This window comes from Microplitis demolitor, chromosome 10 (assembly GCF_026212275.2).
Source record: "Microplitis demolitor isolate Queensland-Clemson2020A chromosome 10, iyMicDemo2.1a, whole genome shotgun sequence".
NCBI classification, from domain to species: Eukaryota; Metazoa; Arthropoda; class Insecta; order Hymenoptera; family Braconidae; genus Microplitis; species Microplitis demolitor.
The window spans coordinates 6,564,266-6,585,138 of record NC_068554.1 but is presented as its reverse complement, the minus strand read 5'-3'; the positions used below and the strand labels follow the sequence as shown (position 1 = coordinate 6,585,138).

General features: G+C 28.2%; 3 protein-coding genes across 5 annotated transcripts; 1 reads left to right on the top strand and 2 right to left on the bottom strand.

Annotated features, from left to right (window-relative positions):
- Positions 1 to 188: 188 nt before the first annotated feature.
- On the bottom strand, positions 189 to 12,836 carry LOC103570479 (putative leucine-rich repeat-containing protein DDB_G0290503). Of its 3 annotated transcripts, XM_053742579.1 has the most exons (10): positions 12,714 to 12,836; positions 12,527 to 12,652; positions 11,931 to 12,122; positions 10,411 to 11,217; positions 10,237 to 10,345; positions 9,876 to 10,004; positions 3,221 to 9,458; positions 2,923 to 3,086; positions 529 to 583; positions 189 to 461 (listed from the first exon to the last, which is right to left on the bottom strand). In XM_053742579.1, the coding sequence occupies exons 3-10, from the start codon at positions 12,114 to 12,116 to the stop codon at positions 437 to 439; spliced, it is 7,713 nt and encodes a 2,570-aa protein (XP_053598554.1). In that variant the 5' UTR covers positions 12,117 to 12,122; positions 12,527 to 12,652; positions 12,714 to 12,836; the 3' UTR covers positions 189 to 436. The 3 variants fall into 3 exon arrangements, with proteins under 3 accessions (XP_053598554.1, XP_008546464.1, XP_053598555.1); XM_008548242.3 differs by lacking the exon at positions 12,527 to 12,652; XM_053742580.1 differs by lacking the exon at positions 12,527 to 12,652 and having other exon boundaries at positions 10,279 to 10,345.
- Positions 12,837 to 13,007: 171 nt separating this feature from the next.
- On the top strand, positions 13,008 to 17,982 carry LOC103570477 (COMM domain-containing protein 5). Its single transcript, XM_008548239.2, has 4 exons — positions 13,008 to 13,206; positions 17,263 to 17,455; positions 17,549 to 17,695; positions 17,759 to 17,982. Exons 1-4 carry the CDS (start codon positions 13,110 to 13,112, stop codon positions 17,928 to 17,930), a joined length of 609 nt encoding a protein of 202 aa, XP_008546461.1. The 5' UTR covers positions 13,008 to 13,109; the 3' UTR covers positions 17,931 to 17,982.
- Positions 17,976 to 20,729, bottom strand: LOC103570478 (heat shock protein 68). The gene is made up of 2 exons (XM_008548240.3): positions 20,513 to 20,729; positions 17,976 to 20,002 (listed from the first exon to the last, which is right to left on the bottom strand). The coding sequence occupies exons 1-2, from the start codon at positions 20,551 to 20,553 to the stop codon at positions 18,115 to 18,117; spliced, it is 1,929 nt and encodes a 642-aa protein (XP_008546462.1). The 5' UTR covers positions 20,554 to 20,729; the 3' UTR covers positions 17,976 to 18,114.
- Between the last annotated feature and the right edge of the window lie 144 nt (positions 20,730 to 20,873).

Here is a 20,873-nt window from a genome sequence, read left to right as displayed (position 1 = left end):
ATTTTAACAAAGCACACTTTTAAAACAAAAAAAAAACATTTTTTTTTATAAATTAATTCATTTATAATAAATGATATATATATATTATTTTATACAATTCTACATATAGTAATTATTTAACGTAATTTAAATTATACATATATTTTGTTTATACAATATTTTCATAAGCTTTTTATTCTATTCATTGTTATTATTATTATTATAAAATGATTTTACTTTTATTTATACTCGTTTACTTAAATTATTCGTTTCGTTTCGTTTTAAATATTTTTATTTTGGCAGTTTTTTTTTTTTTTAAGTTTTTTCAATCAATTTTTTTTTTAGGAATGTATTGAAAATATTGAGAAGAGAATAAAATCATTTCTCCCTATTATACTTATTATTTTTTTTTTTTACATTATACACGTTATCTCTGACGTATTTTTCTTTTTTTATGTCACATATGAACTACTTTCGGTGTGCTAAAACAATAATTTATATTAAAAAAATAATTAATTACAAATTTATAAATTAACAATCAACAATTACCTTTTACCCCACAGCCAATTTAGCAACACGCTCGACTGACTCTGGACGTCGCGTGCTGTAAATAAAACAAAATAATTAGTTTACACTAATAACGTATAAATATTTATAATCAACAGTAATTAATAATAATAATTTAAAAACTAGCAATAAAATTTATATGTAATTATGCAGTTTTACTCCACATACTTTAAAAGTTTTAATTAATTAATTTACGGCGGATTGAGGAATACATATAGACGATAAATTTTTGTATTATTAATTTTACATAATGGATAATTTTAAATTAAAATCATAACATAATTTATTGCGATAAGATAGACGGTGGTGTGTAAAGTCTATTCAAAGTTTGAAAAATAAACTGTAAACTTTTAACAATAGAAATTGACACTGCAATTACTCGATCACTGTAGAATAATATACATCTTAGGCCGGTGTTCATAGTCAGAACACAGCTTATCATCTTCCCCATGCTAAATAACATGGGTAAGGTGATCTTAAGCTGTGTCCTGACAATGAATACCGGCCTCTGGTATATGTTCGGAGATATGTTACTATCCGCCTTCTATGATTAAAGGGCTAACGCATCGAAGTTCGCTACAATGTTTAGTTTCCATAATACTGGTGAAAGATAGTAGAAGATAAAGTACGTTAACATCAGCCGTGCATTCCTGCTGTATTCGTTGGCATACTGGGGATAAAATTGTCACTTTACATATATGATTAAATCTAAATCAATGATTGACTTGAGAGCATTCTTATAGAGTGCCCTCCTCCCAGTTTTAAATGTTCAATAATTCAATTGTCATAACAATATTAAAATTTTATTAATTAATTAAAAAAAAATTAAAGTATTAATCAGAAAAAAGTAAATGGTGTAATTTCACCGAGATATAGATTTTAAAAAAATTATTTACATTTGATATCAATTGAGAGTTAAACGAAATTCGGTGAATAAATTTCAGTAAAATCTTCATTTAAATTTTATAATTTGAATTTTCAAATTTTAGAGACTAAAATTTATTCAAAAAATTTCATTCAACTCCTAATTGATAACAATTGTAAGTAATTTTTTTAAAATTCTATACCTCGGCGAAATTTCAACTACGTTGTCCTTTTTTCAATTAAGGTTTTAGTTTTTTTTTTTAATTAATTAATAAAATTTTAATACAATTATGAGTTTAAAGTTACACTGCATATTTTTTAAAAGTGCGGACACTGTCTGAAAATGAGTGTGAATATAGCAGACATCAGATAAATTAAAAATTATTAATAAATAGAGTCAATAATTAATAAAATAAAATTTAAAACAAATGCGCATTTAAAATATTTTGAAATTAATAAGTGCATTTTTTATAAATGTTATTTTTTTAATTATTTACTCTATTTATTTATAGTTTTAAATTTGTCTGATGTCTGCTACAATCACTCTCATTGTCTGAAAATGCCCTTTATTACTTAGTGAAATGTCGATACGGTTATGACAGAAAGTTATTGAATATTTAAAAAAAATGGGAGGAATAGCCTGAGAATGCTCTTAAACGAAATTTATTAAATGAAGAATTTACTGAAATTTATTCAATAAATTTCGTTTAACTCTAAATTAATTAAAACTATAAATAATTTTTTTTTCAAATTTATAACTCGGCGAAATCGTAACTGTTTTCTTTTTTTCAATTAATGCTTTAATTTTTTTTTAATTAATTAATAAAATTTGAATACATTTATGACAGTTGAAAGTCAATGAATATATTTAAAAAGTAGGGGATAATTGTCTGAGAATGTCGACTCCAAATTAATAAAATAGTGTATCTAGTCATCTGCTAATCGGACAACTAATTTATTTTATTCAGGTGCAAATTTTTAGTTTTTTGTTTTTTTAAATTAAATTGCTGAAAAAACAATTCAAAAAATAGGTACACTCAAGGACCTTATTTAAAAAATTAATAATAATTAATTATCAACATTATTCTTAAAACTAAAATTTTATTCAAATTCTCAAAACTTCAAAAAATAACTATAAAAAAAATATGGTTTTTCATTTTATTTATTAATTTATATTGAATGATTTAATCTGACTCCGATGAAAAATGAGCGGGTATAGGGGCTTTTACCTTACATATTGTATATTACCAATAATTTTTTACTAACCCGCGAAACAGGCAGGATCTGCTAGTTTAAAAAAAATCTGTGCAAAAATACCAACAAACGCATTAATTCATAGGTAAATTAATATAAAAAATATCATCAATCCGCCGTAACATGCTTGCTGATGAAATTTATCCAGTAGTACATAAATTACTGCATAGTTGCTTATTAAAAATAAGTGGAGCTCCACTTGTGCATAAATAAATAAATACTACATCATTAATAGTGTATCAATAAAATAATACATACAGACAGTATATTTAGCATTGATGAGTCTGGCAGCAGCGTCTGGTGGTAAAGTACTAAGCGCTTCTTTATGAGCAATTAATGACATTTGTTGTGTATGTCGTAATTCACGTTCGTCCTTAAGCCTTATGTCTTTACGATGACCAACATTATGTAATTGTGATAACCTACATCAAGTTAATTTAAATATTTATCTATCTAGCTTACATTCAAACTACTTAATCTACTATCTAATAAATAAATTATTCTGTCAACTAACTGACGACTAAAATAATAGAAAATAAAATAAAATATGACTTACTTTTCAGCAAGGATTTCTTTACCCTTAACTTCAGACTGCGAGGAAACAGAAGCAGCGTCATTCGTCTCCTGACTAGCAAGACTATCAGCATCATCTTCAGGTTTCGAAGTACTTGGAGAATATTTTCTGAGCTCTTCATTGACGCGAATTGCGTTGGATAACCGTAATTGAAGGGTATCACGTTCTTCTAGCAGCTGCATCAACTCATGAGTCAATTCTTCACACCTCACATCTCGTTGATGTAACATATAAAGCGCGACATCTAATTCACTGGATCCTAATTCTTTTAATTCACTTTTCTCCTCTATTTTACTCAAGTCCACACTGGGCAATTCCAATTCCCCTAAGTCTTTGTTGCTTTTCATCAAAGCCAGTGTCAACTGATTCTTCTCCTGATACAAAGTATCTATTTTATTTTGAAGCTCTTGGATTATTCCTGGATACGTGCTTTCATTAAGTATATACTTTAAGTCTTCTATTTCTTCATCCTTAACATTCAGTTGATTTTTAATTTCATCAATCGCTTGCTTACTCTCCAGTATCGTATTCTGTAGACTATCAACTGTCTGCTGATGTTCTGCTTTAATTTCGCTCATTGCTTCCTCTAAACCACGTGCCCTAGACACTTCTTCAGTCAATTCCATTATTTTAATTACAGATAAATTTGAAGATTCTTCATAATCAGCAATTACGTAATTCATACGCTGGATTTCTTCATTGCACTCATCTACTTGCTGTTGCAAATAAATAATTCTTTCATCCCGATCTTTAATACCAGTTTTTAAATTTTCAATAAGTACCTCATTATTATTAATCGCTTCCTTCAACAATTTATTTTCTTCCGCATGATTATTCGAGCTAGAAATAATACTACTGTACTCTTTGTCCAACTCCTCGAGTTTAGATTGCAAAGAAATTATTTCTTTTACTTTATCATCCAACTCCTCTGTGAATTTATTCTTCACTTCCGCTAGTTCATTATCTTTATCCGTTAACCTGTCATTTAAATTATTTATCTGCGCATTAAGATCATCGATACTCAGTCTATCAAACTCAAGTTTCTTGATGTACTGTTTCAAATCAGCAACTTCTTGAACCCTAACATTCAATAATTCAGTAACATTAGCCATTGCATCAGTTATTTCACTCAATTTGCTCTCCGTTTCTTCATAAGACTTCAAATAATTATCCCGCTCCTTCAACAAATTAATTAAATCTTCTTCTAATGTCTGGATTCGCGAATCTTTTTCCGCAAACTCTTGAGATTTATCAGACACTTGACTTGTCAAAGAGCTTAAAGTTTCTTCTACTCTAATTTTCTCAGCGCCAACTCCTTCAAGATCATCCAAGCATTTAACCTGAGCACTGCGACACATCTGTAAGTGATTATCAGTTTCTATTCTCAATTCCTCTAACTCTCTAGCTTTCGCTGTCAAATTTTCAACTTGTTGACTTGTTAATTTTAACTCATCATTCAGTTGATCGTAATCGGCTTTCAATTTATTTTTTTCATCATTCGTCATCTCCAACAGTCGCTGCAATTCAACAAACTTATCGTTCATTTGTACTATAGTATCATCACGTGCTCGTAATTCTTCTGCCGTCTTTTGTAAATTATTTTCCAATAAAATTAATCGATTATCTTTTTCCTCAAGCGCAATATTATTTTCATAAATCTTATCATTTAATTGTTGTAAAGAATGCAAAAGGTTATCGCGCTCTAACTCGAGTTGCTCTTTAAGCTCGACTTGAACCTTGAGAGCAGCTTCAACTTGTTCCAATTGTACTTTCACCTCGGTTATTAAGGTTTCTTTGACGGCCAGCTCGTTGTTTAAGCCTTCAACTTGGCAATTTAATTTACTTATTACCTCCCCATCTTCAGCTATTTTTTTTTCCAACTGCTCAATCCTCAGTCTCTCTTCTTTCAAAGTGCTCTCAAGATTTTCCTCAACATTTTCTTTTATCTCCGTTACTTCGCTTAAATTTTCTAAACAACTCTTTTCTTTAGTGAATGACTTTTCAAGCATATCGTAGAAATTAACTTTCATACCTTCAGCTAAATTTTTCGACTCTTCAATCTCTCTTTTGTGTCTACTCAGTTCCATTTTTTCATGCTCAATAAGTGCTCTCAGTTCTTCATTTTCATTAGACAGCAGTTCTAAATTTTCCTGCAGTTCATTTATTTTTTCTTTACACTTGAGACACTCGTCGCCGTGCGATTCATGCGAACCGTCAACTTTTTCACCAGAATCCCCGGTTGTCTGGACTCGAGACTCCAGCAAATGAATTTTATTACTCAATTCTTTGTTTCTAATTACCATAACTTCAATATCCCGGTCCTGTCGTTCTTTTGTCTCGATAAAACTTTCATTGGCCGCAGTCAAAACGTCAATGCGTTTCAATAAATTATCCCTTTCAGCGGCTATTTTTTCATTATCACTCTTGGCCGTATTCAAATTTTTCTCAAGCTGGGTCACTTGGCTCTTTAGTTCTTCCTCAATAGCCGAATCTAAATCACTAAATTTATTTGAATTCATTTGTAATTTTAATTGCTGCGATAAATTATCATTGTGAATTTTAAACTCTTTAACTTTCCTTATCAATTTACCGTTTTTAATTTGTATAGCCTTCAACTCATCACTTAGCCGTGATTTTTCTTCCTCAAGATCTTTAATAGTGTCTTGTAATTCAGCTATTTTAGCTTGCATCTGCGTTTCTTCAGTGCGAAAAGGTGTAATTTGAATACCAGGTATCTCTGCTTCTTGAGCATTCCATCCCCACTCTTCTTCGTCAACAAGTTTTGCATCTGGCTCTTCTATATTTTCTATATTCTGTCCTACTTCTTCTGTTACAGCTCCAGATTCTTTAGCTAACGATAAAGATTCTAATTTTTCTACTAACAATTCTTTTTCTTTATTTATAGTTTCAATTTGTTCTTCTAAATTTTTAATTTTTACTTCAAGCTCATCAATCATCAAAATTTTTTCTTCTAAATTATTATTTTGTAATTTAAGCTCTTCGACAACTCGATTCGCTTCAGTTAATTTTATTTCAATATCCGCAAGCTGTTCATTTTTTTTCTCACACTCTTCTTCAAGTTTACTTTTAACATTTTCCAAGACATTGATCTTCTTTTCAAAATCAACTTCCGTGGTCTCCAAACGTTCATTCAATTGCGAATGTTTGGACATCAGCATACCGTTTTCTGTTCTCAACATCTGAATAGTATTCAAATGTTCCAAGTACTCACTCTCCATAACTTGCATACGAACACCGAGTTCACGAGCTTTTTCCTTCGTCTCTTCAAGTTCACTGTCTACCTCAACTTTATCCCGATAATTTTCTTCTTTAAATTTACGAAACTCTGCTGCCACTTCATCTCGTAGCCGTTCAACTCTTACGGCCTCATCTACGCGTTCTTTAATTTCCTCTTCAAGTTTCTGATATTTTTCTCTCAGCGCAGCGAGCTCCTGATTGTTGTCCCGTAGAATTTTATCCACTTGCGTGAATTCAGCCTGCAGGTTTTCGTGATTTAATTTCAAGTCATCAAGCTCACGAACACTATCCTGTAATAATTTATCCAACTCCTCACATTTTTTACTCTTTTCTTCAAGTTCTGTTTGAAGCGCAACAACTTTTTCATTCAACAAATCTTTTTCCCGCGTCTCGTGCTCCCATTTTTCATCATACTCATTCAATTTCATCTCATGCTCTTGACACTGAATTGATTTCTTCTTCAAATTAGCAGCAATTATCTTCATTTTTTGCAACTGACTCGCATTATTATTAGTAGCATCTTCAAGCTGACGTTCTAATTGAAAAATTTTATTTTCTAAATCAATTTTAACTTCTTCAGTAACATTATTACCAATTAATTTTTCCTTATCACTTAAAGCAGCTTTCAAATCATCAATTTCCTTTAATTTCAAATTCAAATCTCTAACAGTTAAATCCAATTGATTATTCAATGCATTCACTTCATCCGCGTGTGTAATTTTAATCTGATCAATCATTCGATTGGAAGAATCAATTTGTACTTTCAAATTTTCCGCGTAATCCGACTGGTTTCTAAGCTGCATCTTCACGTCATCAATAATTTTAAAATTTTCTTCCAATTCTGCCTCTTTGCTATTTAATTCGCTCTTCAGTTTCTCAATTTCTGACAATAATTCTCGTATTTTAATCAACAAACTCTGATTTTCACTCATCTCTTCTCTAAGTCTATCTTCCATTACAGATTTATCAGCATAAATTGAATCAATTACTTCTTTGTCAGCCATCATTTGATTTTTCATCGCTTCCATCTCAAGTGTCAGCTGATCAAACGATCGAAGTTTTTCCTCCTTCTCGGTCAACAATTCTTCCAGCATTCCTTTTTCTCTAGACATCGATTCAATTATTTCTTCTCTCTCCATTACTTTGTGCTTAATAATTTCCAACTCATGATTAGCGTCATTAAATATTTTCAATTTACCTTCACTCTGTCCGAGTTGATCTTCCAAAATTTCTTTGTCCTTCAAAGTAGACTCAATCATTTCATCTTTCTCAGCTAATTTCATCTTAACATTATCCAGCTCACGATGTAAATCATCAATAACTCGCAATTCGTTATTCTTTACTTGCAATTCATCCCGTAAAATTTCTTTGTCTCGAGACAATTCAATTATTTCATTATCTTTATCTGCTAGTGTAGTCTTCAAAGCATTTAATTCGTTATTCAACTCATCAATAATTAATAATTTATTTTCCGTATCACGTAATTGATGTTCCAGAATTTCTTTGTCGCGTCTCAACGATTCAATTATATTTTCATTATCACTTAAATTATTTTTCAACGCATCTATTTCACTCTGTAAATTATTAATCATGGATAATTTATCTTCGTTCTCTTTAATTTTATTTTCCAACAATAATTTTTCTTTTAAAATTTCACTTAATTTAGCTTCATTATCATTTATTTTACTATTCAAATTATCTATTTCTCGTGACAATTCATTTAATCTCTCTAATTTGCCTTGATTTTCATTAACTTCATGCCTCCATTTACTCTCAAGGGTTTCTTTTTCATTTAACATTGACAATAAATTAGCTTCTTTTTCCGTCATTTCAACCTTCAATTTATAAATTTGATTATTTAAATCTTCAATCACCCACATTTGTTCATTTCTTTTAACTGTTTCTTCGTGTATTTTACCTTCAAGCATTTCTTTTTCCTGCAAGAAAGTTTCAATAACTTGCTCTTTGTCAAGAATTTTATTCGTCAAATTATCTATTTTCTCAACTTTATCATCACTACCCTCGCGTAATAATTTCAAACATTCCTCCGATTTTTCCTCCAATTTTAAATTCAATTCTTCAATCAGTTTTTTACCTTTTTCAATTTCAATTTCATGCAGCCTTAAACTCTCTTCTAAACTTTCTATCCTTAATTTGTCCAAATCCGATTGATTTTTCTTATCCTCTAGCTCGCTATTCAATCCGCCCATTAACTTAGTCAACATATTTATATCTTCTTCATATTTAAGATTTAATTTGCCAACAATACTCTCTTTTTCAGCCTTAAAACTATCATACTCACTATTTAAATTATCTAATTGCACTTTCAGATCATCAATTAATATATTTTTATCATCAACTTGCTTCTTTAATTGCGAAATAATTAAATCATTATCATCAAGTTTAGATTCTAAGGAAGAAATATCGACATTATCGTCACCAGCTTTGCCATCATCAATTTTAATCAACATATTAGATAATTTAGCTTGAATTTTAGTACAATTATCAATCAATCCTTCATAATGATCGAGCAATTTATTTTTCTGTTCCAATTCCAATTGATTATCAGTTAAATGTAACTGAATATCATCGATAAATGTCCGCTGCTGTTCGTTCAATTGCTTTAAATTAACAATCTCTGTTTTAAGAGACACCAAAGCAACTTCTTGATCCTCATGATCAGTACTCGCAGAGTTTGTTAAATTATTCAATTTATCTTCTAACAAAATTTTTTCCTGCATTGCCAAATCAAATTTATCTTGCAGTTCATTTAATTTTATTACCAGCTCATTATTATTGTCAACAAATGTCTCTGTTACGTCAGTTTTATTATTTTGTTTGTATAATAATTCTAATTGTTCCTCTAACTCGACAACTTTTAATTCAGCAGTAACTCGTAGATTTTCACATTCTCCATTTTCAGATTTTAATTTGGTTGCTTCTTCTTTAACTTTTTCTAATTCTGAAAAAATAAAAACAAAAATGATAATTATTAAATTAAATAAAACGAAAATTAATTAACGTATTATACATATTTTTAAAAATAAATTTTTCCAAGAGTAAAAAAAAAGGATCCTGAAGTTAGCGAATAATTAATAATTTTCAAATTTTTTTTTAACAATTTAAAAAAAAACTAAAAATGTTCACGTGTAAAAAATTTAAAAAACTATAAGTGCAATTTTTTGAAATATTTTTTTTTTTAATGTATCGTTTTAAAAAAAAATTCAAAAATTATTAGACATCGGCTAATTTCAGCATCATAAGAAAAAAAATCTAAATATTCAAAAATAAATCTTATAAATTATAATCACTGTCGCGACTATTGTCACTGAAAAAAGATTACCTACAAAAACTTACATAATAAATATTAAATATCTACCTTGAACAAGATCTAACTTTTCATTTTCCAAAAGAGCTAATGCATCAACATGTACTTGAATTTGTTGTTTCTGTTTATTAAATTCTTCACTCAAATCACTTATTTCTTTCTGCAACTCTTGATTGGTTGCTGCACAAAAAATTATAATCTCATAAATGTCTTACATACTGCAGTCTTGTAATCTTTGACAACATTAAAAGTAGGTATCACAATAATCCAACACACAAGGTCAACAAAAACAAAAACAACTAAATAAAAATAAATATTCCGCGTGTTAACCCATCACCAAATTTCGTAACTAAACTTGTTATTTTTTTTTAAATTTGTTTTTTTTTTTTTAAATTTAGCTAATGATTCCTACCTTTAATTTCGTCAAAGTCTACAAGACTCAGCTGGAGATTACCTTTTTCTTCTTCTAAAATAGAGACTTGATTTATTAAATTTACGACTTGGTCATTTGGATCCGCAGACTAAAAAACAATCAAACAGTTAATAAATTCCATTACAACAATAATAAATAAAAATAAAAACATACCTTTTGATATCTATCCAATCGTTTTTGTAAATTTTTCAACTTGCTTTTACTCTGTGCCTTTATTTTAATCATACTCTTATTCAATTCATCGAGTTCTCTTTTAAGTTTATCAACTTCTTCATTTCTACTATCCAGCGTATCATCAGTCGCAGTGCTCACACTCTCCTGTTCTTTATGCATCTCTCCCTCTAACTCATTTATCTTTTTATCCTTCTCTTCAATGTCCATTATTAAACTATCTATTTTAACTTTAAGATTGCTCTCAATTTTTATAAAATTCTCCTGCATACTCCGCATCTCATCCTTGGTATCCTCTAGCTGATCCAACGTCTCTTTACTTTTCAGCGACAAATTATCCGACACTAAAGTAATGGCTTTTGTTTTCGACTCGATAACAGAATCCTTATTATTCAAATTGTCCTTTAAATCCATAATTATTGACTCAAGTTCCATTATTTTATTGTTTAAATCAACAATTTTTTTGTCTTTATCATCATTTAAATATTTAAAATTAATATCCTCACTAACAGTCGTCTCTCCACTAAATAACTGCTGGCGAATCTCTTCAAGTTTAACTTCATCAGCACGTTTACTTTCAATTAAATTTTTATTCCTCTGTTCAAATATTTTACGATTTTCTTCCAACTTTTGTTGCAACAGATGACTTCTTTCCGATGGTGTTTTAGCTTCGCTGTGATCCAGTTTAGAAGGTGACATTGTTTCATTTACTGATGACAACCCCGATGTGTCAACACTACGACGTGATTTAACTTTCGATTTTATTTTTGTCAATTTCTTTGCATACTCCTACAAAAAAAAATATTAAATAACTCATTTATATCAAATCATACTGAAGTTAGCCGACGTCTTACAATTTTTGGATTTACTTTAAAACTATAAACTATGAAAAAACATATTTAAAAAAATTGCATCCATAGTTTTTTTAATTTTCCGCATGCGCATATTTTTAGTTTTTTTTTAAGGCCAATTCAGACAGTGCCTCCCAATTTTTAAAAATATGCAATGACTTTCATAAGGATATTAAGTTTTTATCAACTAAAAAAAAATTTTTAAATTAATTGAAAAAAGGACAACGTAGTCGTGATTTTATCGATATGTAGATTTAAAAAAAAAAAACATTTTTACACTTGATTTCAATTAGGGGTTAAACAAAATTTGGAAAATAAATTTTAGTAAAATCTTCATGTCAATTTTGTAATTTAAATTTTTTAATTTTTTTGGCTAAAATTCATTCAACAAACTTCGTTTCACTCCCAATTGATATCAACTGTAAGTAATTTTTTTTAAATTCTATATCTCATGCGTCTTTTTTCAATTAAGATTTTAATTTTTTTTTAATTAATTAATAAAATTATGACAGACTAAAGTCATTGCATATTTTTAAAAAATGGGGGACACTGCCTGAGAATGCCTTTAAATTGATTTGTTGAAAAAAAAATTCACAAATTGTTAATTATCTCATAACTTTAGGATCCTTTATTTCAAATAAATAAAATTACCTGAACTTCTTCTTCTTTTTTCTTCAAATCGAATTTATTTTTCAACATTAAATTTTTGTAATCCACCAGCGAACCAGGATTGTCACATTTATCAGTAGTATTTAAATTAACTAAATCCACTGAACTTTTATCATCTTCTTTATTACTATCTGGTAAATCCGGTGGTTTGTTATCATTATCCGACATCGTTAGCTGTACAATAACAAATAAAATTAATATTTTCATTGAATTTTTTAAACTCATTTAATTTAATTATTAAAATATTAATAATTAAAAATAATAATAATAATAATTTTTTTTTTAATTTATTGTCAGTGCAATCTAATTTTTTTTTCTATTCAAACTAGAAAAAAATTTCACCTACTGATCTACATTTTATTTTTCCTTTTTTGCACAATTACTAATTGGATATTACACCAGTGGGGCTTAATAGTATTACCTTGCATTTAAATATATATTGATTATATTATTTCAATATTTACATTTATTATTATTATTTATTTATTTACTTTTTTTCATTCATCCTGTCATTGTTGTTACAATTCATACTTTCATTCACCAATAGATTTAAATAATTTTTATTCAAATTAACTTACATTCGTTTCTTTTTTTTCAAATAATCACTTCATTTAAATAATATATAAGCAATAACTTATGTAAATATCGTAATTATAATGATAATGTATATAAAAAAATTTATGTAAATTTTGATAACCTGAAAGCTGTTAGCCAATAATTATAAATATATTAATCATTAGTGTTATTCATGTTAAATTAACTTACTTTTTAATTTTTTTACACCCTAATTAATTAGACCTTTCATCAAAATAATAATTTTTATAACAATAACTAATTTTTTATATTAAAAACACGTAACAAAATTTAATTTATTGTGTGATGTGGCTCAAAAACGTAAACTATAGTAATTTATAAACGTTTACTATAAGAAGTGCTTGACATTTTAAAACTTTTTTAACTTCTGTAAGTAAATTATTGACAATGAACCAACAATTGATAAGACTTTTTTTTTAAAAGTACATATACATATATATATTATGAAAATAATAAATAAACAAATAAATAATATGGGTGTTTTGAAAAGGAGGTTATAAATAAATATTTGGTTTTTTAATAAATTAATTAAATTATATAATAGAAATAAGTAATTATTTAATTAAGATGTCTGTAGCTTTAATTCAACTGACAAATTCATTGAGCAATAAAACAAAATCCATAAGTGAATTAAAAAAAACTATTTTACGTCCATTGATACAATGTAAGTATTTATTTACTTTTATCATTTGAATGAGGGTGAATGTATGAAATTTAAAATTATAAATAAATGGAGTAAATAATTAAAAAAATATTATTTATAAAAAATACACTTAGTTTCAATGAGTGTGAATGTAGCAGACATCAGCCAAATTTAAAATTATTAATAAATAGACTAAATCATTAATAAAATAAAATTTTAAAAAACTGCACATTTAAAAAATTTAAAAATTAATAAGTGCATTTTTTATACATATTGTTTTTTTAATTATTTACTCTATTTATTTTATCATTTTAAATTTGTCTGATGTCTGCTACATTCACACTCATTTAGTTTCAAAATTTTTTAAATCTGCATTTTTTCATAATTTTATTTTATTAATTATTTACTCATGTAATAATTTTAAATTTGTTTGATGTCTGCTACATTCACACTTATATCAATTGATTATCTAAAAGTTTTCCTAATTTATGATTTTTTTAAATTATGAGTATGAATGTAGCAGACATCAGACAATTTATAAATTTTAAATAAATAAGTTTATTTATTTAAATAATGAAATTTTTTAAAATTCGCGCGCTAATTTTTCAATTATGCAAACACGGATTTTTTCAGTTTTATTCTACTCACAATTTATTTATGTTTTCAAAAATTTTTTAAATTCCTAATGGTCAGTTACATTCACGCTCAGTAAAAATTACGGATTTCACTTTATAAAAATATATGTATATCGTAATCTGTTATTATCGATTTCTAATAAATTTTATAATTGTTAAAATAAATTTAACAATTTTACTTATTTTAAAAAAAAGAATCTCCAATGGACCCAAATTATGATCCAGAAAATGAGCGCTGCTATTTCGGAGCAAATAAAAAAATGATACTGAAAGTAGCCGACACCTGACAATTGAGTTTTTTAAATTATCTGTTTAATTGTTATCAGAAAATTTTTAAAAAATTATACACGAGAAACTTTTGAAAATTATTTACATGCATTTTTTTTAATTTTTTGCCTGTCAGTATTTAATTTGTTTTTTGAAAATAAATAAATTTTTTTAGACTGCTACTTTATGATCCTGAAATTAGAAGGCAATTAACAGTTTTTGGATTTTGTTTTTCAACAAATCAGACAAAAAAAAAACTAAAAATATGCATATCGACGTCCTAATTAGCAAATTGTCTAACTCCATTTCATAAAGTCCTTCATTTATGCGAAAAAAAGGAAGTTAAAAATTTTTTTTCATCTAAAAATCAATTCCATGTCTAGTATATGTATAGTATTTTTGTCAAAGTTATTTAAATGATATTTTCTCTGACTATTGGTATCTGAAAATTGCACAGAATCACTTACGAAAAATAATCAGTTAGACACTTTGCTAATTATAATGTCGATATGTAGAAAATTGAAAAAGCTGAAGGTGCAATTTTTTGAATTATATTTTTTTGAATTAGTTTATCGTTTGTAGGGCATATTCAGAAATTCATTCTGAAAAAGAAAGATGCAACTTCTGCGTTTATAAATATTATCTAGTTAAACCAGAGGAACAATTCAACTATCACAATGCGTTCATACTCTCTGTGGAGAAAGTGAATGCAGTATCTGTCCCGGGTCAAAAAATTTGATCTGATTTTAGTCTAACTGGACTGCATTTGTACTAATTGGTCTGTACTTGAACTAATTGACCTGTTTTTGATCTGTTGTTTTGAAAAGCAATTACGTTACGAGCAGACAAAACTAAATTAATTCTTGAAACTTTAATCTAGAAGCGATTAAAAACAGACTAAGTATAATACGAAAACAAGTCCGATATTGGCCTGGATAGGGTATAGTACGGCCAAAAAACCGATAAAATTTCCATATAAAATAAATACGATTTTAAAACCCAAATTAAATAGAAAATATTGGAATTTATCATTCATTTTGAAACAGATCTAATTTTTCGGGCCGGGTGGTATTTTTTCGTTCCTCTAGTTTTAATTAAAGCACGTAACTTTTTATTTACTAACCATCTGGTTAGATATTATTATCAATCTCCAGTGTTTTTCTGAACACGCCCCCAATTATTGATCCTCAAATTTAAATTTCTTTTGGAACAAATCTTTTTAATGCAAATTATAATTACTACAATAGAAAGGATGAAAAAAATTATAATAATCGATAAATTTATTATTTTAAATAAAATTATTTTTGTTGACAAAAAGATTCATGTGTATTCATTTATGATATCAATGTTTAAAAAAAATAATAGAATTTATAGATCATATTTAATATATATAGTGGCAAATAACTTAATCATTATTGACATTTGCACTTAGTTATATAACTATAAAATATAATTTTAAAAGATATAAAAGTAAAGGATCACTTACAGCGACATACCCTCTGATTACTGTGCCAATTATAAACCCTTGTTTTTTAATTTTAAACTTCTATTTATTTAATTTTCATCATACACGTACATATTCAATTTTATTTGCATACTATAATGATGTAAACTAAAATCATTCATTAGTTTACTCTAATTAATATTATTAAGACTTTAATAAAAAAAAAGTCATGCAAATCTTTTTATAATTATGATAAAAAATTATAAATTTAAAATATTCTACATTCAAGTCTTACAAGTGTTTTCTTTTGTATATTATAGTAGAGTTTCCCACGAAAAAACAATAATTTGTCTATTAATAACTTTTTTTTATCATACTCCGAAATTATCAACAGAAAAATATTTAAACATTTTAATATTAGATACGAAATTTATTTTTATCGATTACCGACAACACCATTTCAATGAACCCTAAAAGTTTAATCAGTTTTTTGTATTCTTTATAGTTATGAAAACATTAAAAAAAAAAAAAAAAAAAAAAAACGAGAGTATCTGACAACGGTACCCAAGTAGCACACTTTGCTTTGTAATATTTATGATAACAATTTTGAGGCTGTTTTTTGACCTATCGATAAGACACCAAAATGTTGACAAAACAATCAGAAATTTATGCCAACGAAAAAATATCTGCTTAAAAAACTTGACACAAGTAACGACAAGAATAAATTACAAATGATTATCAAACAAATCATCTGTACAACTTATTCATTGAAATGATTTTTTTAAGGCGGGAAAAAGAACAAAAATTTCTATGAGTACTTTTTGATTAAAAACTCCGATTGGATCTCATTAAAAAATTCTGATCGGAAAAATGATTAATAAACAAATATTATTTTCCGAATAAATCTGATTGAAAAATTTTAATCAGATTCAAAGTAAAAAACCTGATACCCGATCAGGGAACAGTACTCAATCACTTCGTGTATTTGCATATCTATATTTAGTAAAATTAAGTAAATATAGATATATATAAATACATAAGTGATCGGGTACTAGTTTCTTGATCGAGTACTGGATCTCTTACCGTAATCGGAAAATAATAAATTTTTTTTTTCAATTGAAATTCAATCAGATAGTTGGAACGCTCTCGAGCAATTCTGATGGAATTTTTGAATCAGATTCAATCGGATTTAATTGCAGTTGTTAATAAGGGCTAGGACCAACATCTGTACGTTTTACTTATTTAAGTAAATTTGGATTTGAGACAAAATAAAATTTGTCTCGTCCTTTTAAAAGACATTTTCACATCTTAAAGTTGTCTCTACTACTCAGGATGATAAAAAAATTCATACGTTTATTGATTCTTAAAAGTATTTCGACATTCTAATTAGCAAATGGTCTAACTCCATTTTAGAAAATCCTCCATTTATGCGAAAAAAAAGTAATTTAAAATTTTTTTTTTTTTCACCTAAAAATCAATTCCATATCTAGTATATGCATAATATTTTTGTCTAGGTTACTCAAATAATATTTTTTCTGACTATTACTATTCGAAAATTGCACAGAATCACCTAATGAAAAGTATTAAGTTAGAAAGTTTGCTAATTAGAACCTCGATTTTTGATAATAAAGTTATTATTATTAGTCAAAAAAATATTTAATGAATTTAGTAGATACTTTAGTAATTACACAGTTTTGATTGATAGTATAAATTATTTTATTTATATTTCAGTGGCTGTAAAATCGATAGAACAAGAATACATCGAAGATGGAATTTTAGATCGCATTTCAGAAAAATATAATTTGTCACAAGAAAATATTGATGAGTGGTATTCGGTTATTTTAAAAATAATTAAGACTCATCTACGTTATCCTGAATCAATGGTTAAAGTTAATGATTTCAAGCAATGTTTGCAAGAATTAAGGTAACTCACTTTCTTAAAAAATTACCATTTCACTTCCATTAGTAACATTCAGTCTAAATAATTTCTTAATTGAACAAATCAACAAAATTCTAGTATGGAAAATGAATGCATTGAAGATTTATGTGCAGTACTCTATGGTCAAAAACGTCCATTACTTATTACCAGTTTATCTGAAAAAATAAAGTTCTTCCCAGCTTTAAAGTCATGCCGTTGGAGAATAGATATAACGATATCAACCAGGTGAATATTTTAGGTCGTCCATTTTTTATATTAATCAATAATTACTTACCTTTAATATTTCAGTATTTTATCACGAGTAATGGAACCAACAATTTTAATGGAATGGACCCTAAGTAATGGTAAAAAATATTTATTTGAATTAAGTCTTTCGAAATTTCATTTAATGAGGTATACAGTAGCAACGTTACTGCTAAAAATGTACGATCTCGAAGAACCTCAAAAACTTACTCAATAATTTACATTAACTATTTTATATTTTACATACTAAATAAAGCTATAATTAAATATTTAAATATTTATTGATAATTATTCCAGTACATAAGTATTTTCGTTACAAATAGTTATATAAGATAAACATTAATGCAAGTGAAAAGTATAAAAACATATATTAAGTAGATATAAAAAATATATTGAATGACTTAATCAACTTCTTCAATGGTGGGTCCATCGTTTTGTCCTTGTCCTTTGCGTTGGCCTTGACCTTGACCTTGCCATTGACCCTGACCCTGACCTTGACCTTGATGTAATTTAGTCATTATAGGGGAGCATTGAGCTTGGAGTGTCTCTAATTTGTGCTGATATTCTTCTTTATCTGCCAGAGTATTGCTATCCATCCACTGGACAGTTTCATCACACAGACTAATAACTTTATTCTTGTCATCAGCAGACAAATTGTGACCTTGTTCTTGAGCAGCCTGTTTGACTGAGTATACATAGCTCTCTAATTTATTTTTTACAGCAAGAGTTTCACGTTGTTTATTATCATCATCTTTATATTTTTCAGCATCAGCAAGCATTTTTTCAATTTCCGCCTTACTCAGTCTGCCTTTGTCATTTCTAATTACGACATCGCGACTACGACCACTTGCTGTGTCTTTGGCAGTTACATGAAGAATTCCATTAGCATCGATGTCAAAAGTAACTTCTATTTTAGGGACTCCACGTGGAGCCGGTGCTATCCCTGTTAATTCAAATGTACCCAGTAGATTATTGTCTTTAGTCATTGCTCGTTCGCCTTCAAATACTTGAACAGTTACTGCCGGTTGATTATCTGAATACGTAGTAAATGTTTGAGTTTGTTTACAGGGTATACGAGAGTTTCTTTCAACTAGTTTAGTCATCACACCTCCTGCTGTTTCGATACCCAATGACAGAGGAATGACATCAACAAGAAGTACATCTTGAAGTGTTGAATTTTTATCACCTTCACCGGTCAAAATAGCTGCTTGTACCGCTGCTCCATAGGCCACAGCTTCGTCAGGATTAATTGAAAGGTTCAATTGCTTTCCGTTGAAAAAATTCTGAAGCAATGATTGAATTTTAGGAATACGCGTTGACCCACCGACTAGAACAATGTCATCAATTGATTTTTTATCCATTTTAGCGTCATTCAAAGCCTTCTCAACTGGTTCCAGTGTCTTGCGGAATAAATCTGCACAGAGTTCTTCAAATCTAGCGCGAGAAATTTTAGTATAAAAGTCGAGACCTTCATACAGAGCGTCTATCTCCAAAGTAGCTTCAGTGCTGGATGACAGCGTACGTTTAGCACGTTCAGCTGCTGTTCTAAGACGTCTTAATGCACGTGGATTGACAGTCAAATCTTTTTTGTATTTACGTTGGAACTCTTGTACAAAATGACCAACTAAACGTGAATCGAAGTCTTCTCCACCTAGATGTGTGTCACCAGCAGTGGATTTAACTTCAAACAACGATCCTTGATCAATTGTTAAAATAGAAACGTCAAATGTACCGCCGCCAAGATCGAATATCAGGACATTTTTTTCACCACTTAAATTTTTGTCTAGCCCATAAGCTAAAGCTGCAGCAGTTGGTTCATTGATAATACGCAGGACATTAAGGCCCGCAATAGATCCAGCATCTTTGGTGGCTTGTCTCTGTGAATCATTAAAATAAGCTGGTACTGTTATAACAGCTTCACGTATTTGTTGTCCCAAGTAAGCTTCAGCAATTTCCCTCATCTTGGTAAGTACCATAGAACTTATTTCCTCAGGGCTAAATACCTTGCGCTCGCCCTTGAACTCGACCTGAATTTTCGGCTTACTGTTGTCATTTATTACTTTAAATGGCCAGTGCTTGATATCAGCCTGTATCTTGGGATCATCGAAGCGCCGTCCGATCAATCGTTTAGCATCAAAAACAGTGTTGGTGGGATTCATGGCTATCTGGTTCTTGGCAGCATCACCAATCAAACGTTCAGTGTCGGTGAATGCTACGTAACTTGGTGTTGTTCTATTTCCTTGATCATTCGCGATGATCTCAACTTTTCCATGCTGCCAAACACCCACGCTAAAAATATTTAAAAATAATTATTAATTATTATTTTTAAATGATCCTTAAGTTAACAGACAATTTGTAATTTTCGGATTTTTTTTTTTCACAAACTTAAAAAAAAAAAAAAAAAAAAAAAAATGCACATATAGAAAATTTAAAAAACTATAAGTGCAATTAATTTAAATATATATATATTTTTTTAAATTTATAGTTTAAAAAAAAAAAAACCCAAAAATTATTAGACGTTGGCTAAATTCAGACGAGTATCAATGTAGCAGACATCAAATTTAAAATCGTTAATAAAATTATATATATGTATATATATATACATAATGCGCATTTCAAAAATTTTGAAATTAATAAGTGCATTTTTTATAAATATTATTTTTTAAATTATTTACTCTATTTATAATTTTAAATTTGTCTGATGTTTGCTAGATTTACACTCGTAAATTCAGTGTCATATTTTTAAATTTTTAATCAATTTAATCAAATATATTATTAGTTATAAATTTATTAACTTACCAACTGTACGTAGTTCCCAAATCAATTCCAATTGCTGGCATCTTTATTTTTTAATTATTAATAATTAATATATTAAACAGTGTTCACACACTTTATTTAAATTTGAAATAGCAATTCAATGGTAATGCGTCGTAAAAAAATATTTTCGGCTTGTTTACAGAGATAACTTTGTTGCGTAGTTTACTCTTGGAGTTTTGTTTGAATACTAAACTGCGCGTAAGTTTTTGCCGGTATTTATATCGTCTGGCCAATCACAGAATTCACGATACATATCACGAAGGTTTGAGAACTGTCTCGAAAAACGAAAACCGTTTGATAAACCCTTCTAAGACGCAGTTACGGATTTGTTAAATTAATTTTA